The sequence below is a fragment of the Coccinella septempunctata genome, chromosome 1, assembly GCF_907165205.1.
Source record: "Coccinella septempunctata chromosome 1, icCocSept1.1, whole genome shotgun sequence".
NCBI lineage: Eukaryota > Metazoa > Arthropoda > Insecta > Coleoptera > Coccinellidae > Coccinella > Coccinella septempunctata.
The window spans coordinates 41085758-41104126 of NC_058189.1; the positions used below are offsets into that span (position 1 = coordinate 41085758).

The window sequence follows — 18369 nt, forward strand, 5'->3', positions numbered from 1 at the left end:
AGGAGAAGTAATACCTCAAGATCTCCATTCAAAAACTGCATTTACTGGTTCTTAATTTACGCTTTCGATTTTTGTAGGTAAAGACTTGATGTTTTTTAATTGAAGTTGGAGGACGCCTTGATGTCACCCCGTCTCTTTTTTTTTCAATTTAGTTTGTTTTTTATGAGAAAAAAAGAGTTGAACTTCAGTGTCTATAAAACTTGTTTTCACAATCATTTTTTGATGGTTTTTCAACATATTTCGATAAAAATAGCGGCGGTGTGACATCGGTGATTCAATTCTTCATTTATTGCAATAATTTTCACAGTAATATAAGCTATATTCAGTGTATTCGGGTTCGGCTTTCGGACAGTCCGAGAATGGTTCTAGAACTGCGCGGAAGATTCAATACTAGGGCGCAACAGTTTTGAGCAGTTCTAGAACAATTCTCGGACTGTCAGAAAGCCGAACCCGAATACAGCCATAATATACCAATATTACGCTGAAATTCAGGAATAACTGAAAATTATTCAATATTCCTAATATTACCTCTAGCGTGGTAATTTCTATTTTTCAACTGTATCAGTTCGTAATTCAGGCTGTTGCTCAAAGATGTGGCACATTTTCGTATTTGGGGTAGCATCTGTGAAACAACCAATGTCGATCGTCTCAATCCAGAATCGTATGTACTACTTCCCCTCAAAAATTTATTTTGAAATGAATTCGCGGAACATTTTGTTTGTCCGGTTATTTTATTAGTCCAGGAGTGTATTAGAGAAATATTCGCGCGGTTCCCAATCCCACCTTTACGCTCCGCCACTGCTTCCCACCGATGGTGAGGAGCACCAAATCGAAGGAGAGTCGTCGTATCAGCAGTCTTTTCACTCTGTCGCGTCCGCCGAAAAACCCATAAATCCCTCTCTGTCTTTTCCTATTGAAATCGCAACTGAAATCCAAAGGAAAGGAACAACTCTACTCTAGCACACTGCTAGTCGCCGGCGCACCGAACACATGTGCCTTGTGGAAATCGAGCCACGATTTTCTTAATTTCCTCGGTTCTCGACAACTCCCCGAAAAAATGTTACTTAAACTATGTGCAATTTTCGCATTCCTGAAGATATCCAGTGCCCTGGACGGCGGCCACGAGTGGGGTAAGTGAAATTTTCGAATTTTGGTCGAACTTTCGCTCGGGTCGACCGCTCCATCGCCCGATCCGTCCCAGTCACGTAGGTCCGTGTTCGTTTACCTTAGCATGGGATTTTCGGCGGGCGAATAGTACAGCGTTATGTAATTTTTTCTACTAGATTGTCATTGGAAGGTGATATTATGATCTGACTTTGCGTAGGTCGAGGCGGTTTTATTCAGTCATAATTTATCGAATCCCACGATCCGTTTCCATTCAACACGTGCTTAATGACGTAAGGATCGATTTTCATTCAATTTCCGTAATTTTTAAATTTTCGGAAAATTGGCAGAAATCTGAAATAGTCAGTCGCCACGACCTAATGTTGATGTCATTTCGGAATAGAACTTGTTTCGATTAATTTAAGGGTAGTTTTTAAGGGAATACATGAAAGTCGTTGAAATATTCATTAATCTTTCATTTAAAAATTATCATAGTCGACAACGTAGATAATGTTTATTTATGTCAGTGAAAACGTTATGCGAAGTGTGTGTCAGGCTCGGTGTCAAGTGCAGTTTGGCCCAATTGCTCGACTCTCTTTGAAGAGATCGGCAAACAATACTAAGGTGTTGCAATGAACAATCATTATTAAAATTAGGTGCCTTTTGCCTTTATGGTGAAACAACCATAATTTAAACACAGAAATATAACCAATATGATTCGATATCAAGTACTCAAAGTTTAAATGTTGCACCCCTTTGAAATGTATCAAAGGGTCGTCTTCTTCAGATAAAAAAACTCTTAAAGGTTTCATTCTCGAGGGAAAGATATTTTGGAGATAAAACTATCATCATTTTGATTCACCCCTTTCCTTTATTCCACCTCATCCCCATCCCTTAAAAGTTGGCAAAGGGGTTCTGTGATATACAGAGTGAATAGTGCGCGAACAAGTCAATTTTCATTTTAAAAATCTTATAGCTGTGAGGTTTGTCATGCAGCCACTACGGAGGGTGAAGAGTAGTGTTTAAGTGGCAACCGTAACTTTTTGTGTCATATAAAGGGTGAGTCTTACAATATTTTAACAGTACCTAGATTCTTGAGGCCAAAAGAAACACTTTTTTTCGATATCATTTTTTTCCGGATTGGATCAATTCAAAAGATACAGGCTGTTGAAAAACCATTAAAAATCCTCGGTTTTATCCAATGGAATGAATTTCGGAATATAATTTTTCATTTATTTGATTAATCTTTTTCCACCACAAGATATCATCCACGTTTTTCAGTTTTCTCATTATGACCATTACGTACCATAAAAATACTAAAAATTCAAAGAACCCAACTCTGGAAACGAAGTTGGAGACGCTATCCAATGGATATCCGAACGTTTTGTAAAATAAAAGTATTCCCCATATTTTCTCGCATAATGCGCTGTTTTCGAGTAACTTGATGTTTAACATTAAGAAATATCTGTGATATTCGAAAAATTGGGTACTTTGGATGAATGCAAATCTGCTCAAAAGATCCACAGATGTGTAGTGTCATACATTCAGCTTGTTTTTCTGAAGGGAATTTTGTTCTTCAGGGGTGGCATACGACATACCGCATTATGAAAACTTAAAATGGCTATATCTTTTTATCGGGGATGAATCGGAAAAAATGGTATAGGAAAAAAGTGTTTCTTTTGACCTCAAGAATCTACTGTTGAAATATCTGCACGAGTCAAAGACTCACCCTGTATAGATGGAGATCTATAAATAAATTTATTTCAATTTAATTTTATTTATAAATAAATGTTTGTTGCTGAGAATAATTTGGTCATTTGGGGATGAAATGGTTGAATTCGAATTTCAACTTTTCTTTATTTGTAGGTCCCATGGGAGTGATCGATCTTTTTGAAGTATTATCGAAGACATACATTAATTTTTGTGAAAATTGTTATTCTCATGTCAAATAATTCATCAATTACAACAATACGAAAAAAATTATGCTTTCGACACATTCATCATCCTAAAGCCTCACAGCAATTTCATTCCTAGAATCAAAAGCGGGTTGATAAAACACCCTCATCCTCAGAAGTAAACGGACTAAACACTAAAAACCGAAGATATGGTTGTGTGCGTTACTTCTCACTCACTCTGTATACCATTTACTTCTGCTTATAACAAGGGAGGATTTTAGAATTTCTATTGTGTATTTTTTCCATAATATTGAACGTAAAAATGAAAAAAAATTTTCCTTCACCTTCCAAGAAGGTGACTTCTTGGAAGAATAGAAAAAATAGGAAATATAGAAAAAAATAATGAAGAAAATTCTTGATAAATTATTAAACATGACGGATAATTCCGAGGATAATTCTATACAATAAATTCTTCCAAGAAGGTGACTTCTTGGAAGAATAGAAAAAAATAGGAAAAATAGAAAAAAATAATGAAAAAAATTCTTGATAAATTATTAAACATGACGGATAATTCCGAGGATAATTCTATACAATAAATTCTCCCAAGAAGGTGACTTCTTGATGTCTTATATTTCCATAAAAAACATCAGAAGAGAATTTATGGAATTATTGGAAAAATTATAAATTTATTCTTCGTGGTGCCGAGCAGCTACGGGGTTGTTCAATACATTGATGGGTGATTATTTTAGTTATGTATTCAAATAAGCAATCAATTTTCTTCTTCACACTGTCAGTCTTCTAGATCTAGTTTATAGATTGAAACTCTGTAACTATCAAGTTGAGTTAACGATTTTCATTATCCAATTTGGGGTCGTTAACCCTCAAAAACTCCCGACATATAATTGTAATTCCCAATTTAATTAAAGAAAAAATCTTTGAAGTGAATATGGGTGAAAATTGAAACAGGCTTAATCAATAAGACAGTTTATACTAATAATCGAAATAAGCCATTATTTTTCTTTAAATAAAAATAAATATTAAACATCCTGCATATGTGTTTCTTTCGCTATCGAACGAAAAGTTAATGGACATATCCAACAAAACATACTGTAACATCCAACAAAGTGCGTATGAAATAATTTGTATTCATATTTCCTTGAAATTTCAAGTTCCAGATAGAATATCACATAATGTATTTTTGTTTAGGTTCAGTACTTAGATACCCTTAGTCGATTATGACTTCCATATATCTTCCAAAAGAATGATTCAAGAATGCGCTCACTACAATGAACTGGTCAGTAAAAATTGATTAGAAAATGTAGTCCAATTGCCTAGATGATACTAAGAAAACACCCGACTCAGATAGTGATCCATAGAATATTGTATAACGATTGAAATAAAAAATTCTTCCGTCATTCATTCCTTGAAAATATACTTTGAAAAATTAATTTGGAATTTTATAAATTTTGTATTTTTCAACACCGTGGCAGGAGGAAATTGAAATCAATCTCGTTATCCTACTATACAATCAATCTTCAATTGATATTACATATGGATGTACCTATATATATATATAGCGTACTCGTCGATGAATTTCGATGAGCGTTTATTTTTACGCTTTTTTATCTAATGAATCACAACCTGATAGTATTTTTCTGTTGGTTGATGTATACGCAAAAATGTTTTCTGTTGCGTAATTGTCAATAGGCATTCAAATTCCATCAGAGTTCGAGATTCGATAATCGAAGATTATGATAGATGAATGTGACGATCTATTAAATAAACAGATGGTTATCTCATTCGTTCAATGAAACTGTGGGATTCATCTAGAGTTTGAGTAAAAATACTCCTAATAATCATCAATGAAAGTACGTAGAATAATTCCATTGATTCGAACTTGATCTATACAGGGAGCTATGAGCAATCATTCAATACAGGAAAAAACTTCAGGTTCTTTCTTGCTTCTAAATTTAAATGCGAGTGGAAAAATTATGTTCAAGAAGAAAGTGTAGAGTCTGCAATAAATAACGAAAAAACTGAAATAATTAAAAATTTTTGTTGGTAATTTAGGGTCACATATTAATACATCTACTAAACTGGGTATTTTACAACTATAAAGTATTTTATTATTATATTTCGCCTAGACGCACGTTTTATCACATTTCGATTGGAATGAATCATTCGAAAAAATTTTGATTTCCAAGTTCAAAGTTGAAAACTATCACGAAAATTTGTCGAAATCAATTTATTCATTTGCTCAGTCTAGTCATTACTTCATTTTCGTATAAATGCTACGAATTGACGATTCGTTTCATTATTGAGAAAAATAACAAGGTTGCGATGTAACGCATGATTCGTTATATTTAATCTCGCCTTCAACTGATGCATATTTTTTCACATTTATGTGTAATTTCTCAACAAAAATATCGGATTTGAACTGCATATTAGACCGAATTTAACTGTAACCAAATATCACCATGAAATTTCAAGGTCTATATTATTACACCTGAAGAAATGCTTCTTTATTAAATCGAATTAACTTATAATTGACGAGAAATATTTGTTATGGTGTTGATTTTTTAGAAGTGGAGGAGGAGGGAGGGATCTTCTGAAGCGTGAAATTTTTCCTCATCATTTCAGTTACAGGTATGATCTTCAATTGTTTTGATTATCAGATATGAAAAACGGCCAATGAAACACGAAACATATATTTTTTATCAAAATTTATTGCCAAAAAAAACTGTATACAAAAAACAGTTTTTTATTTTATTGTTTATACACATAACATACGGCGTTCAGTCAAGCTTATCAGGATGCTCAGGTAAGCTATTGTTGTTAACATTTAATATAAAAAAAATAGTTGCCTTTCAAACATACTTTCAAAGTGAGTAAATTATAATGTGGATACAAATATCTATTGCTATGAAATGTATGTTGTCATGTATTGTTCTATTATAGTTTATACACCGAAATAGACGAGAATAACAATCAAACGAAATGTGTCAGGAAAGAAGAACTAATTTACTTTTTTTTATTGGTCCAAAAACTTTCTGTGGCATCTACCTACAATAAAGAGGAATCTCAGAATCTGAATCATCGAAACTTTTTTACTGCAACAGTGCTAAATCTGAAGGTTTCTGAATCTCAACAAGAATAAGCCACATCTTTTTTGGATCTGAGGACAGAGGCGGTACGAATTTTTTTAATTCTTTTGATAAACTGTACGTGCCTGGAGAACAAAGATTCTTTGGGGGTTATATACAATTTCCGATTCAAAAGGTTCATTATTGGGTGGAAGACTCGCAGGTAGACTAGTTTTTGTTCTTTAATGACATGCACACATATATCAGGGTACAGTTACTAAGGGAACATTCCAAATATACAGAGTGTTCTATAAACATTGCGAAAACATTCAGGATATTCTTCTCTGAGTAATTTGTTGTCAGGAAGGGTTTTTTCCGGAAATGCTTCGTTTCCAAGATACGTTTAATGTATTGCAAATAAATAACGGATTCTTTGATTTCTTTGAATTTTTCGCGTTGAATACCACGTCTTCAGCAACTATAGTGCGTGCATATTGCTATTGATTTACATATTTTTGAGGAAAAAAATAGTACGACAGTGACTTGCTTTAAAATTAAATCCATTTCTCCAATTTCTATTCTATTAGAACCAAAAAAAGTCTCTCCGTTATTTCTCCAGGAAGCACCACTTTTCAGTAAAAAATTTAAAACCTCTTGTTATTAAAAAAAATACTCGAGCAGAGCAATCGAACAATGAATTTTGTTAAATCAAAAAACTTTTCACATTACAAGAATTGTAGTGAAAATGGCCGGCTTTATCTAAGATACAAAAGTTCAAATATCTCAAGCAATACGAAGAAACGAATTTGTTATATATAATGTAGGTATATAATTAATTGATACGTTTCAGATGATGCACCTTATGAAGAATAATTTCAAGGATGCATTGAATTATTGTTGCTGTACTGAAGTTGACCGGAATAGAGTGCACAGTTCTTGAGAAAATTCATTTACAAGATCAAAATTCAGTAAGACAGGGATAACACCATATATTTTTCGCGAATGTAACGATGTTACGTAAAAATTTCTATTGTTGCTTCATTGCGTGTTCCGTTAATTTTCAATGACGATAATTGGTTAAAAGTGAATTTATTTTTGAGCGGAATTCATTCATATAATTACAAAATGTAGTAATCCATAGCAATTTTCACCAGGTTTACTCATTGTTTCTAATTTTAGTATCATTCGTTTGAATTCTATTTGAACTTTCATTTCCAATTTCATGGATTTTTACTCTAGATTCATTTATTGTGACGAAAGAGGTGTAGGTTCAAAATTCTCAACGCTTCTATTCCGGAAGAAATTAACAAGTAATACGATACCCGAAAAAACAGTTTCGTCTTATTTTCAACGAGCATTTTCAATGGGTGAGTCTTTGACTATGACATATACAGGGTGTGGCGTAATGAATGGATGATATGATACTTGCGGTTAGAGGACTTTGTGACGCTTCAGAAAAATATGTTACATGTTGAGTAAAAGTTCATGGGTCCTGGAGATTTTCAAAAATTTAAAAAAATTATACCTTTCGCCACTTTTTTTGTGGCAATACTAGATAGATAAGGCTGTTTCTGTTTCATCGATATTCCGAAAGGTTATAAATCACTGTATTTCCAGCATTAGATATATACAGAATAAATTTCTATTACAATGAATCAATTTAATGTAAACCTTGTTTCAAAACTTTTGCCAACTGAAATGGGGCATGCAAGTAGAATTAATTAATCATTCATTAGAAGTTGAACTAATGGTGGCCACTGGGAACACTTTTTGTGAAATTTAATGAAATGATATTTTTTCTTAAATTGTTATTTTCTCTCTTTTTATTTCAGAATTGAACTCCAGAGTGAGGAAATCTATATTTTTCATTTAATTTTTAAGTTATAAATTAGATTTTGGCACTTTTGAGAAAAAAAGCTATTGGAATCATTTGTGATAGGAATGTATTTTTGAATTTTTTTAATCCAAAAGTGCTATAATTTACTTCATTTCTTGAAATTCACTCGAAAATATTGATTCCATAACTGTGGTGCTTGATAATGAAAGAAAACCAGAAAAAATAACAATTTTAAAATATCGTTTTATCGAAATTAGTTCTACAAAAGTTGTTCAAAACGGTCTCTATGAGCTCTAATATATATGCTCTACATCTTCTGATACATGATTACTGCATTCTGCGTGCAAATATCATTTCAGTTGCTTAAACTATTAAAAAAAAGGTTTACCTTAAACCAGGTCTTGTAAATGCTGGGAATACAGTGCCGTATACCATTTCGGGATCTCATTGAAAAAGACATGTTTTTTTTTTGCTTTGGCACTTAGGTGACTATATTTTTTTACACCACGTAAGGTTGAATTTAGAAAAAAAAAGGAAAACAGGAAATTTGAGTTAAAACTTTGTTTGTATCTTTCCAGGAATAGTATTCAAAAAACAGATTGAAAAAATGCTTTCATTTAGAGTCTTGCAACTAAAAAGAGTGGCAAATGGTAAATTTTCGAAAATCTGGGAGCTAAGCGTTGGGTGTGTTCAGTACCTGGATGGGCAACCATACTGGTAAGAAATTTTCAAATAAAAAAAATCACATTCAAAGCAGGTGCGGTTCAAATGATTATTTTTTTTCATTGCTGTAATAGACGTTCGAATCTATTTCATAGTCGAAATCAGGTCAGTAGTGCTAAACCTTCATTTATAATTCGATTCAGAATTGCCAAAGTATGAATTTGTAACAAGTTTCTGTTACCTTTAAATGCCCGTTAGAAAAAGAATAGAACTCGCCTGAAATTCTTCAATATCATTGCATTATAAGTCTAGCCTATAATAGTTTGTTATTTTCCATAAATTCTATAGGAAAGTTATCAGAATACGTATCTAACCTCAGAATTATCTCCTCGAGCCTTTGAAAACAAGTCGTAAGTTTTCCTTTGAATTTTTTCATTATGCGGATATAAATTGGCTGACGCAAGGTTGAAATTGATCTCGTTTCTGATTTTCTTCGTTGAAATCCTTCCGGAACATTCACTTTCGACAAAATATCCGGAAATCAATCGTGTATGTTGAAAATATAGGACAACGCATTGGAATTTTGAACCATTCACTTTGCACGTACTTGAACTTGAACTTGGGAATGTCCTGTTAATATTTTCACCTTGCCTATACACTTGATATGATTCCGCTTTATTTGATATCAATTATTATCGAATGTGTGAAATTAATTTTATGGGATATTATCATTTCAGACTTTTTTGGTTTTGTCTGATTATTTTTGAGGTTTCACAAGCCCAATTCTTATTATTTCATGAACTTGAAATAAACTAAGCAGCAAAAGAAATGGGACAGCTGAAAAATGGAGTTTGGCTAGTTATTACTTCCTAATTACTTTGATGATGTTGGATTTTCACTTCGAGATGCAAAGCATTATCCTACGACTGTATGACCAATGTCATTCATGTCCTGTGCCAATGCACAGGATAATTTTTGTTCAATCTCTTCTTGTTGTACAGGGTATGAATGTAAGGCAGCAAAAAAATTTCGTTTTTTGTTGAAGAATTTGAGAATGATATATGGGACAATATATATTGCCACTTTTCGGATAAAATCCGTTGCTAGGGAAATATCGCCACTTTATGAAATCACCTCTTTTTTTTGAGATTTTAGCTATAACTTCGACATTTCATTGTCGATGTTGGATTTTTCGCCAATGATGCAGAGCACAATTCTTTATCTCTACGCGACTAGCCCAGGGGATTCTTTTTCAAGCTGTTCCTTCTGTACACAAGCGAACATGCAAAAAATTTGCATTTTCTTCGGCATTTTCTTGACTGAGAAGAAGAGTTCTTCTTCATGTTGGTGGATTGTTAGGTCATTACATCGAGACGTTTTGGTCATTTTCTCGATACATTGTGTTGCTATGGAAATAACGCTATTTTATAAAATTTCGTTTTTCTCGTGGAATTCATCTTTTTTTGAGAAACAATAGCAAAAATTGAGTTTAAACAAAGAAATACTTTGAGATGAAATTGAACAAAAGCAGTGGCGTGCATATGAGGTATGTAATAAGAAAAACCGAGGAAAAAATTTGGAATCTTCCATTGTTTCCCTGAGATTTACACTTTAAAAGAAGCTACAAATAAAATGAGTTCCATTCATAGGCGAAATTATTATATAGATCAGTGAAATACTTTGCATCTTGGGATGAAAATCCAGCATAACCAAAGTAATATCGAAGTTATAGCTAGTCAAACTTAGGGAATTTTTTAGGTGTCCCACTTCATTTGCTGCTTAATCTATATTAATAAAAGAGGATCTATGGTTTACTTCAAAATGCTTTATTGTTCAAACGATCGCACCAAATTGGACAATTCTTTTTTTGTTGTGTTTATTATTGTTAGGGCAAGGTTTATATAACAAAATATTCCCAAAAAAAATTGTACAGAACAGAAAAAAAGGCATTCCTTTTTCTTACGACCAATCGAGCAATCATAGAGTACTTATAGGTTTTCGACATTTGGACAAAAAGTTAAGTTATATCGAGTAAATCGAAAATTTAAAATGATGAGTTCGTTATTATTATCTACCCTAGAAATAATTTAAATGGCAAAACTAGGTTTGCCGGGTCAGCTAGTTTAGTATAAAAGTAAAGTCAGATCGGCAAGGTTTTTCACCTCAAAATCGTTGAAAAAAATACAAAGTGAGTAGAAGGTGAGGTGTAAAATTCATATCTTCAATCTTCAGTTTTACTATTTTGTAGAACAGGTCCATTTTTTACTTTCGTGTATGATTTGAGGGGTTGCTCGCTCTACGATGAGGGATTGGTTTGTTATTTTCAAATGTGAATCCTAACTTTTCGTGTAAGCAATGGATAGCCTTTTTGTTGCTCAGGATAATTTGGTCATTGACGGGGTTTTTTTATAAACCTTTTCTCAATTAAAGGAATGAAATTGTTAACCTTATTGAATTAAAATTTGTACTTCACATATTTTGAGGGATATAATCTTCAGAAGTGATTGTTGTTCTTGGAGTGTTTCGAAAACATGCCTTTTGCGGAGGGTAGTAATTCATTCTCTCCTGGATTGAATGTAATTGACATAAAAAAAATTGAAATTCGAATTCGATTAGTTTCAAGTTTGACCATTTCTTCCTATCAATGTGTGAAAGGTTGATTAGAAACCTCCATCGAATACCTAACAATCCTCAGCAATAAAAGTTCTTACCATTTTGGCACAAGAAGTATTCATTAAAAAAACCTACTACCCACAACCCTCGTAAAGGGTACATGGGAAACTCCTCAGTTATACATGAAATGTTGCTTAATTGGAAAGAGTAATGTTGGAGCATTTTTCTACAAAGTAGTAAATACCGATGATATGAATTTTGTGCTTTCCTTTTTACTCTCTCTATAAAGGTCGCCATATGTAGTCAAATCATCCTATTGCGTTTTCTTTACTATTTATTATTAAAAGATAATTCGATTTCCTTGCTATTTTCTTGTAATTGGGTTTTGTTACCTGAAGCCTATTGCTTCAAACAATATTGTTATCTTTTGTGGAATTCGAAACTATTATGTTAAAACTTGAAACTTTAGACCAAACTAGAATTTGCCACAGTAGTTACATAGATCTCTCTATATTTATGTTATAGGTATATACTGGGCTATTAACGATGGGTTTAGACAAAGTTGAGGGAAAGTGTAATGAAAGATCTCATCAGAAGAGCACTTTATGCCAAACCTATATTTGCTTATATTGTCCTTCCTAATTAATGCTAAACTTTCCTGCATTCCATGAAAGACAAATTTGGTTTTTTTTTAATAAGCTTCCTTCCCTGTATTGTGCACACTAACATCTTATCCGCATTTCCAACTGTTCGGCGAGCATCCTTCTCAACACCTGGTATATCAACTGCACCGATTGATTTATATCTAGATATAGATAGATTTCAATAACTTTATGGAAATAAAATATTGAGAGACAATCATTATCAAGGTCCATCCAATGATTGTTGTGTTTATTGGTTCTTTATAGGAAATGGCAATTAATTGATTCTCTCATTTCATTAGCCTACAATACATTCCTGATTTATAACCTTCATATCGAATGCCACCTATAAAAATGGTAATCCGCTAATTGGATCGAAAAAATTAAGGAAATGCAGGAAAGCGATCGAATGTCTTCTCGTGTTTTATTTTAACAAGACAGTCCAGTCAAAGTTATCAGTTTTGGTTTATCACTGCCAATAATGAGCCTGTTGAATCGACCGTGAAGAAATCATAACTTCCTCCAAATTTCTCTCAGTTGACGTTTTGAGACACGTGAGCTGTTGGATAGAGTTGCGGCTAAGTGACATAGAATATTTTATTGTCAAACAATGACGTACAATCGGAACGTAATTAACGCGTGTCTGCGTCTTTATTTTGAGTTAGTGGTTGGGAAACTCTGAATTTTATTCCAGATTCATAATAAACCCTATATTAAGTGCCACATGCCGGATCGTCCAGATCTCGTCTTCAATAGACTAATTTTGGCAGTTGAATACTGAATTTTTTTATCGAGGTGGAACTGTTAAGCAGTCATAATAACTATTATCAAGTAGACTACTGTCAACGGAATCCATAACTGATAATCAAAAATAAGTTTGTGGTTCAAGTTTCTGTTGTTTTCCAATTTTTCATCTTCTTTATTTTTTAGAACTCATCGAAAACTCACACTTTCAGGAGTTTATAGTTTGGTAAGAGGTTATATTTCACTGCCCCCATCAGCGCCATCTACAGCTCGCCCTCCAGCTCCAGAGTTCCTGGGATGGCTTCAAGAAGGCTAAATCATCATTTCCTGCTACCTTTTTCTCGTCTAAAACACTCTGTAACCAGGTAAACATAAGTTTCCTCCTCTTCCCCACATAATCTGCACTTCAACTTCTGATAAGCCCATTCTCATCATATGCTTCCTAAGGCCACAATGTCTCATGAGGAAGCCATAAAAGAGAGTGGATGACATAGGAGTTCAGTGCTTTGATAGCGGCTTGACTATAAGAATTGATGTCATATCTTTGATAGTTTCATTCCAAGTTTATGTCCATGCATCATTCCATTGAAAGTACATATTTCTGCCTGCAAAACACTCTACCATGAGCCGAATGATGGTGAACACTTGGTGCTTGCCCCGTATATTCCAGCCCCAGCCCTTGTCGTGGTTTGTGAACCATCTGTACAATTTAATGGAATTAACTTGGAATTTTGGGTAGTGTATTCCTTTTCCCATTTTCCCTTTTACATTGCATTGTTTCAAAGTTCCTCTCAAGGTTCGCTGATGTGTGTTCGCTGAAGAGATGTAGGTACTGGTTTACAGGGGACCAGACTCTGTGACTTTTAATTCTCTCATTATCTGTTTCTTCCCTCAATATTTTGAGGAGGGCCTCATAGGCTACCCTTTTTATCACTAGATGTAGAAGAGTGAGAACTGTGATGACTTCAAGTGCTCTCGTTTGGTACGTTCTCATAGCTTCAGAGATGCACGCACAGGCAAGCCTTTGTACCTTGTCAAGTATTTTTCTCGTTCTTGTCGGCTCTGCTTTAGCAAACTAGACTACTGCCCCATAGGTTAAGAGTCCGGAGACAGGTTAGGTTAGGTTAAAAGAGCATTTCTTAAATCAATTTGCTAATTCGAAAAATATTCAAAAGGCAAAATATTGTTAGGTGTAAGTGTTATCTGGCTAACGTTAGCTGTGTGTCAAATTTATTCTTCTGAATTGTTTTTTCATATGGGATACCTATATTCAAGAAAGACAAATTTCTCTCCCCATCTCAAAAAGCGATACAAAACGTTATGTGAAGAATTTGTTGTTGTAAATTGCTGATAAGAATCTGAACAGCTTGGAGTAAAATGATGTAATCACAATCTCAAATTTATTCCATTGATATGTTTAGTTTGATTTTCAATGAATGCGTATAGGCTACTTTTTCGTCATCCAATTAAAACTGAAAGGTTTAGATTTCACAAACAGATCAGATACGAATATGTTTTCCGAGCATCTATCTACTAAATCGTTCATTAAATGATAAGATTTATTTTTCGGTCATGTTATACCTCAATATTTCAATCCAGTTTTTCCAAATATTATGCCTTCGTGTTTTGTTGTCTTATAGTATTAGCGTAATAGTAGAAGGTCAAGTACAAAATTGGTCATTAATATTGAAATGGTATGCAGAATTATCCGCTACGTTTCTTACTGAATTGAATTTCAAAATACGAACTTTGTTCGGGTATTTCATGTTTTCAGTCCAGCGCTGTCTGCTTATGATTCAGTTTGGGAATCGCAATTTTCACAACTTTACTAAATGTTGTGTTTGAACCAATGAAGATATACTTTCAAAAAGGAAAACTTAGCTATTCGTGGTTTAAAGTCAATTACATTCTTTCGTATGTAAAACTATTTATGAGAGCTTTAAGGTAGGTAGGTATATTTCACTTTGTTACGGGGTGTCCCAAAATGCCTGATTTTGGATATTTCTCCTACTTCTAGGATTATCGATCTCGATTTTCGTAAAGTTCAAAATTCCTAACAAGTGCGGAATGTGGTGCTTTTCGTAACTAGTTACGAAAATTAAAATATTTCGCTACTGATGATGAAGAGATACTTCGATACTTGCTTCCATAGTAACGGATCGAAAAATTAAGTATTTCCGCCACTAGACGATTTATAAAGAATCTGCCAGGGACGCGTTTGTATAGACGTTTTTAACACTTTCCATTTCAATTCATAGCAACATCCTATTACAAATCAGAAAAAATATTGTGTGAAACACGTTGGAAAACAGTATTTTTCTTATAACGCTATTTACGAAAAATAATGCTTTTTCCAACTGGTTTAACAAATACAAACTATTGTCCAACTGGCCTGGAGGTACAAGAAACAGCCAAAATCAAGCAATTTGGGACTACAACCTGAATATGATCCCATCAGCAGCATCATTTCAACACCTCGGCGTCCAAAGGTAGATACCCTACAGGTGTTTTTGATTGGATAGAATAAAATCATAGAGAAAGTTCAGTAATATGTCATTTCATTGATTTTCGAAGGGTATTATATGCTAATGTTTGCACCTCACGTTTCGTTTTGAATTTGAATACTTGAAATTGCAAATTTTTTTAATCAATATGAGAAATGGATTTTATGGTCCTGAATCTTCATCAAACTGAAAAATTATACCATATCTCATCCAATTACATATAACAATAAGTGGAAATTGTTGAGCAAAATGAAGACCGCAAATAATATTAATTTCAAATCGGACTTAAAAGGCATTGTTATTTGGATAGGGTATAGGGTAATGATTTGCTATAACTATGACGTTAAGATATATTTAGGCATACATTTTGTTCACTTTTTATTTTCAAGAGATGCTCACCATTTCCACATTTTTCTACTTCGTAGATGTAGATGTGAAGATAGTGTGAACATACTACACTATACTCATTAGTATATCCCTTTTTCCAGTTTTCTTTCGATATTTTTCAAATACTATTCAGAACCAGTTAATACAAAAAAATTGTTTTTGATTGAATGCTAATTCATATTGTATAAGAAAAAAATTTGGTACGCTTAGATTGCACAAATATTGAAGCTTAGTAGATAATATCGAACATCGAACAGTATCGTAATACCAATTTGCAGATCTCAAGTAGAAACGTCTCACAGTCGAACTTGATGCACGCTTTTTATAGATTCGAGGCTTGCGTCTAATTATTCTTTCAATTCTGATTTGTAGGGTGAAAGTTTGAATGTTTCAATGAGTTTTAGAGTAATATATCCACTCACATGTGAAATTTCCAGCGTTTTTTTTACTCATTGAACAAAATATGAAAGTGAACCATCAAGATGATATTACTTTTCACGGGCTATTGAAAAAACTATCGAACAAAGGCTTGGATATTAATTAAAAAAAATGTGTTATAAAAAAAATTAATTTTGTGTATTCAACCTGATTCAAAAGTTGAATGCTGTAGAGAAAATTTCTTATTATCTGTTCCTCATTTCAGTTTACGCTTGTCTTGGAAACCACATTTTCCCTGGCGCAATGAAAAATTTTTCTCATATTTTCTGAATGTTCAATTGATTATGAATTCACATATTATATAAATGTAATATGTCATATTATATATCCTCAAAATAACCCAGAGGAAATTCAGACTCAACATTCCAAAATACATTCAAGGTGTTTATGGTTCAATAAATTTTTGTTGTTTTATAAAACTAAAAAATTTGGCATCTAATATTTCTTCAACTCGAATATATCTTTCGATTTCAAATTTCCTCAGAGTAATTTCGAATGCAAAAGCTCGAAATAAAAAAAAACACAATTATATTCATATTCGAATTGAAAATTCATTAATGATTCAGTAAAAATTTCCATTGCGCTAGGAAAATAATCGTTGAATTAGCGAATATTGTACCTACCATTCAATTTCCGATAATAATTTTTTTTTAATTATTTCTCCGCATGAACTGAACAGTTTATCTCCGATTTTTTTTCGACAGCAAAATTTGATATTGGTAAAAAACAAAATGATATTGATGGTTAACTTTTTAATTTTACCCGGTCACAAAATCCGGATTCAGTGGGTCCCACTGATATGAGATTTTCAAATTATTTGTCATTGTCATTATTTGTTTGTTTCCCCCATTTGATCGTTTACAGATTCTGGAAATGTATTATCTTTTGGTAATAATTTTTTTAAGAGAACCTACTGTTGCTGATAACAATGCAAAACAGGAAACTAGGAGTCTAATCGTGTTCTCGTTGGGAAGTGTATTGAATTCTATAGTCTAAACTGCATTATCACCACATGATTCATTAGAGTGTTCGTAAACAAAGTCTCTTTAACAAAACGCGTGGTCAGGTCCAATTGGCGCATGTGTAAGATTAAAAGACAATCAATGGGGCGAATAGGGCAAGCGATTTTCAGGACATGATACCAGTCACGTAGGCACGACATCCAATTCCGAATAGCGAAATATATGTTTATTTTGCTTAATTTCTGCATTATACAACGGTATCGATAAAATGCTGAGAACGAACTTTATAGGCAATTCGAACACATAACAATGAAGAGTTTCCCAGTATCCACTTTCGATTCATTGCTGAATTGAAGAAAATCTACCGGAAGTCGGAACACGATATTTCAAATTTCACTAAGGAGAAGCATCCTCTAAGGCTTAATATATTTGAAGACTGATTTTTGAAATCACTCGCCCCATTGAAATCTTCTCTGGAAAGGAGGAGGAGCAGAGACATTTTTCACCCCTTTGCAGCAATTTTTTTTTTTTCTGAATAGGACAGGGGAAATGCATTACTTTTCTGCAAATTATATTACAGAAAACCTTTATAATTTGTTCGAATATCTGGAACACGTCATTCTTAGGGTACAATTTGAAATTGAAGGATTTTTCAGATTTCTAAATGCGAAGGTCTTAGGGAGATGATTTCTCGATGAAAATAAGCAAGGGTAGTTCCTTTTTTTCGATTTCAACCTCCCTTCCAAGATACAGCCTTTGGAAGGCGAGGACAAGCTGACAGTTCTTAATTTTTTTACGGGTTCTAAAAATCACTGAGTCATAAAACTATACATAATATGAAGAACTAAGTAGATGTTGCTCACACAATTTTTTAGATCTCATAACTTTATTATTAGGGGTAGAAAATAACAACGAAGGTCTATGAGGCAGAGGGTTGATGCATATATTTTAGCGGGAGGTAGTCATTCTATGGAACACTTATGTGCTAAGTTTTTATTTAATCCGCGAAAAGTATGGACTGTATAGAAATTTGGAAAGACAATTCTTTCTCCATGGGAAACCATAAGAGAACTTTTTTTTTTTTTCGAAAATATATCCCACGAAAACAATTTCTGAAGGAAAATCATAAGGGGTTGCTATTTTCGACCCCTAATAATAATGTTATGAGATCTAAAAGAATTGCGTGAGTAACATCTACTCAGTGCATCATATTATGTATAGTTTTATGCTCGGTTTTATGACTCGGTGTTTCTTACCCGTAAAAAAAGTTAAAAACTGTCAACTCGTCATCGCAATGCAAAGACTGTATCTTGGAAGGGAGGTCGATTTCGAAAAAAAATGTAAAGGAACTACCCCTGCTTATTTTCATCGAGGAATCATCACCCAAAGTCCCTCGCACTAAACCTTCCAAATCCCCAAAAAATCTTGGCTTAGCTATTTCTAACTACAAGATCACCCAAAGTCCCTCGCACTAAACCTTCCAAATCCCCAAAAAATC

At 33.3% G+C, this 18369-nt stretch overlaps 1 protein-coding gene across 1 annotated transcript in view; it reads left to right on the top strand.

Moving 5' to 3' along the window:
• Positions 1 to 945: 945 nt before the first annotated feature.
• LOC123313713 (protein cueball) overlaps positions 946 to 18369 on the top strand; it is a 32775-nt gene continuing 15351 nt past the window's right edge. Inside the window, exon 1 of the mRNA XM_044898700.1 lies at positions 946 to 1130. Coding sequence (XP_044754635.1) covers positions 1058 to 1130 — 73 coding nt within the window. The 5' untranslated portion in view covers positions 946 to 1057. The remainder of the gene's footprint in view (positions 1131 to 18369) is intronic.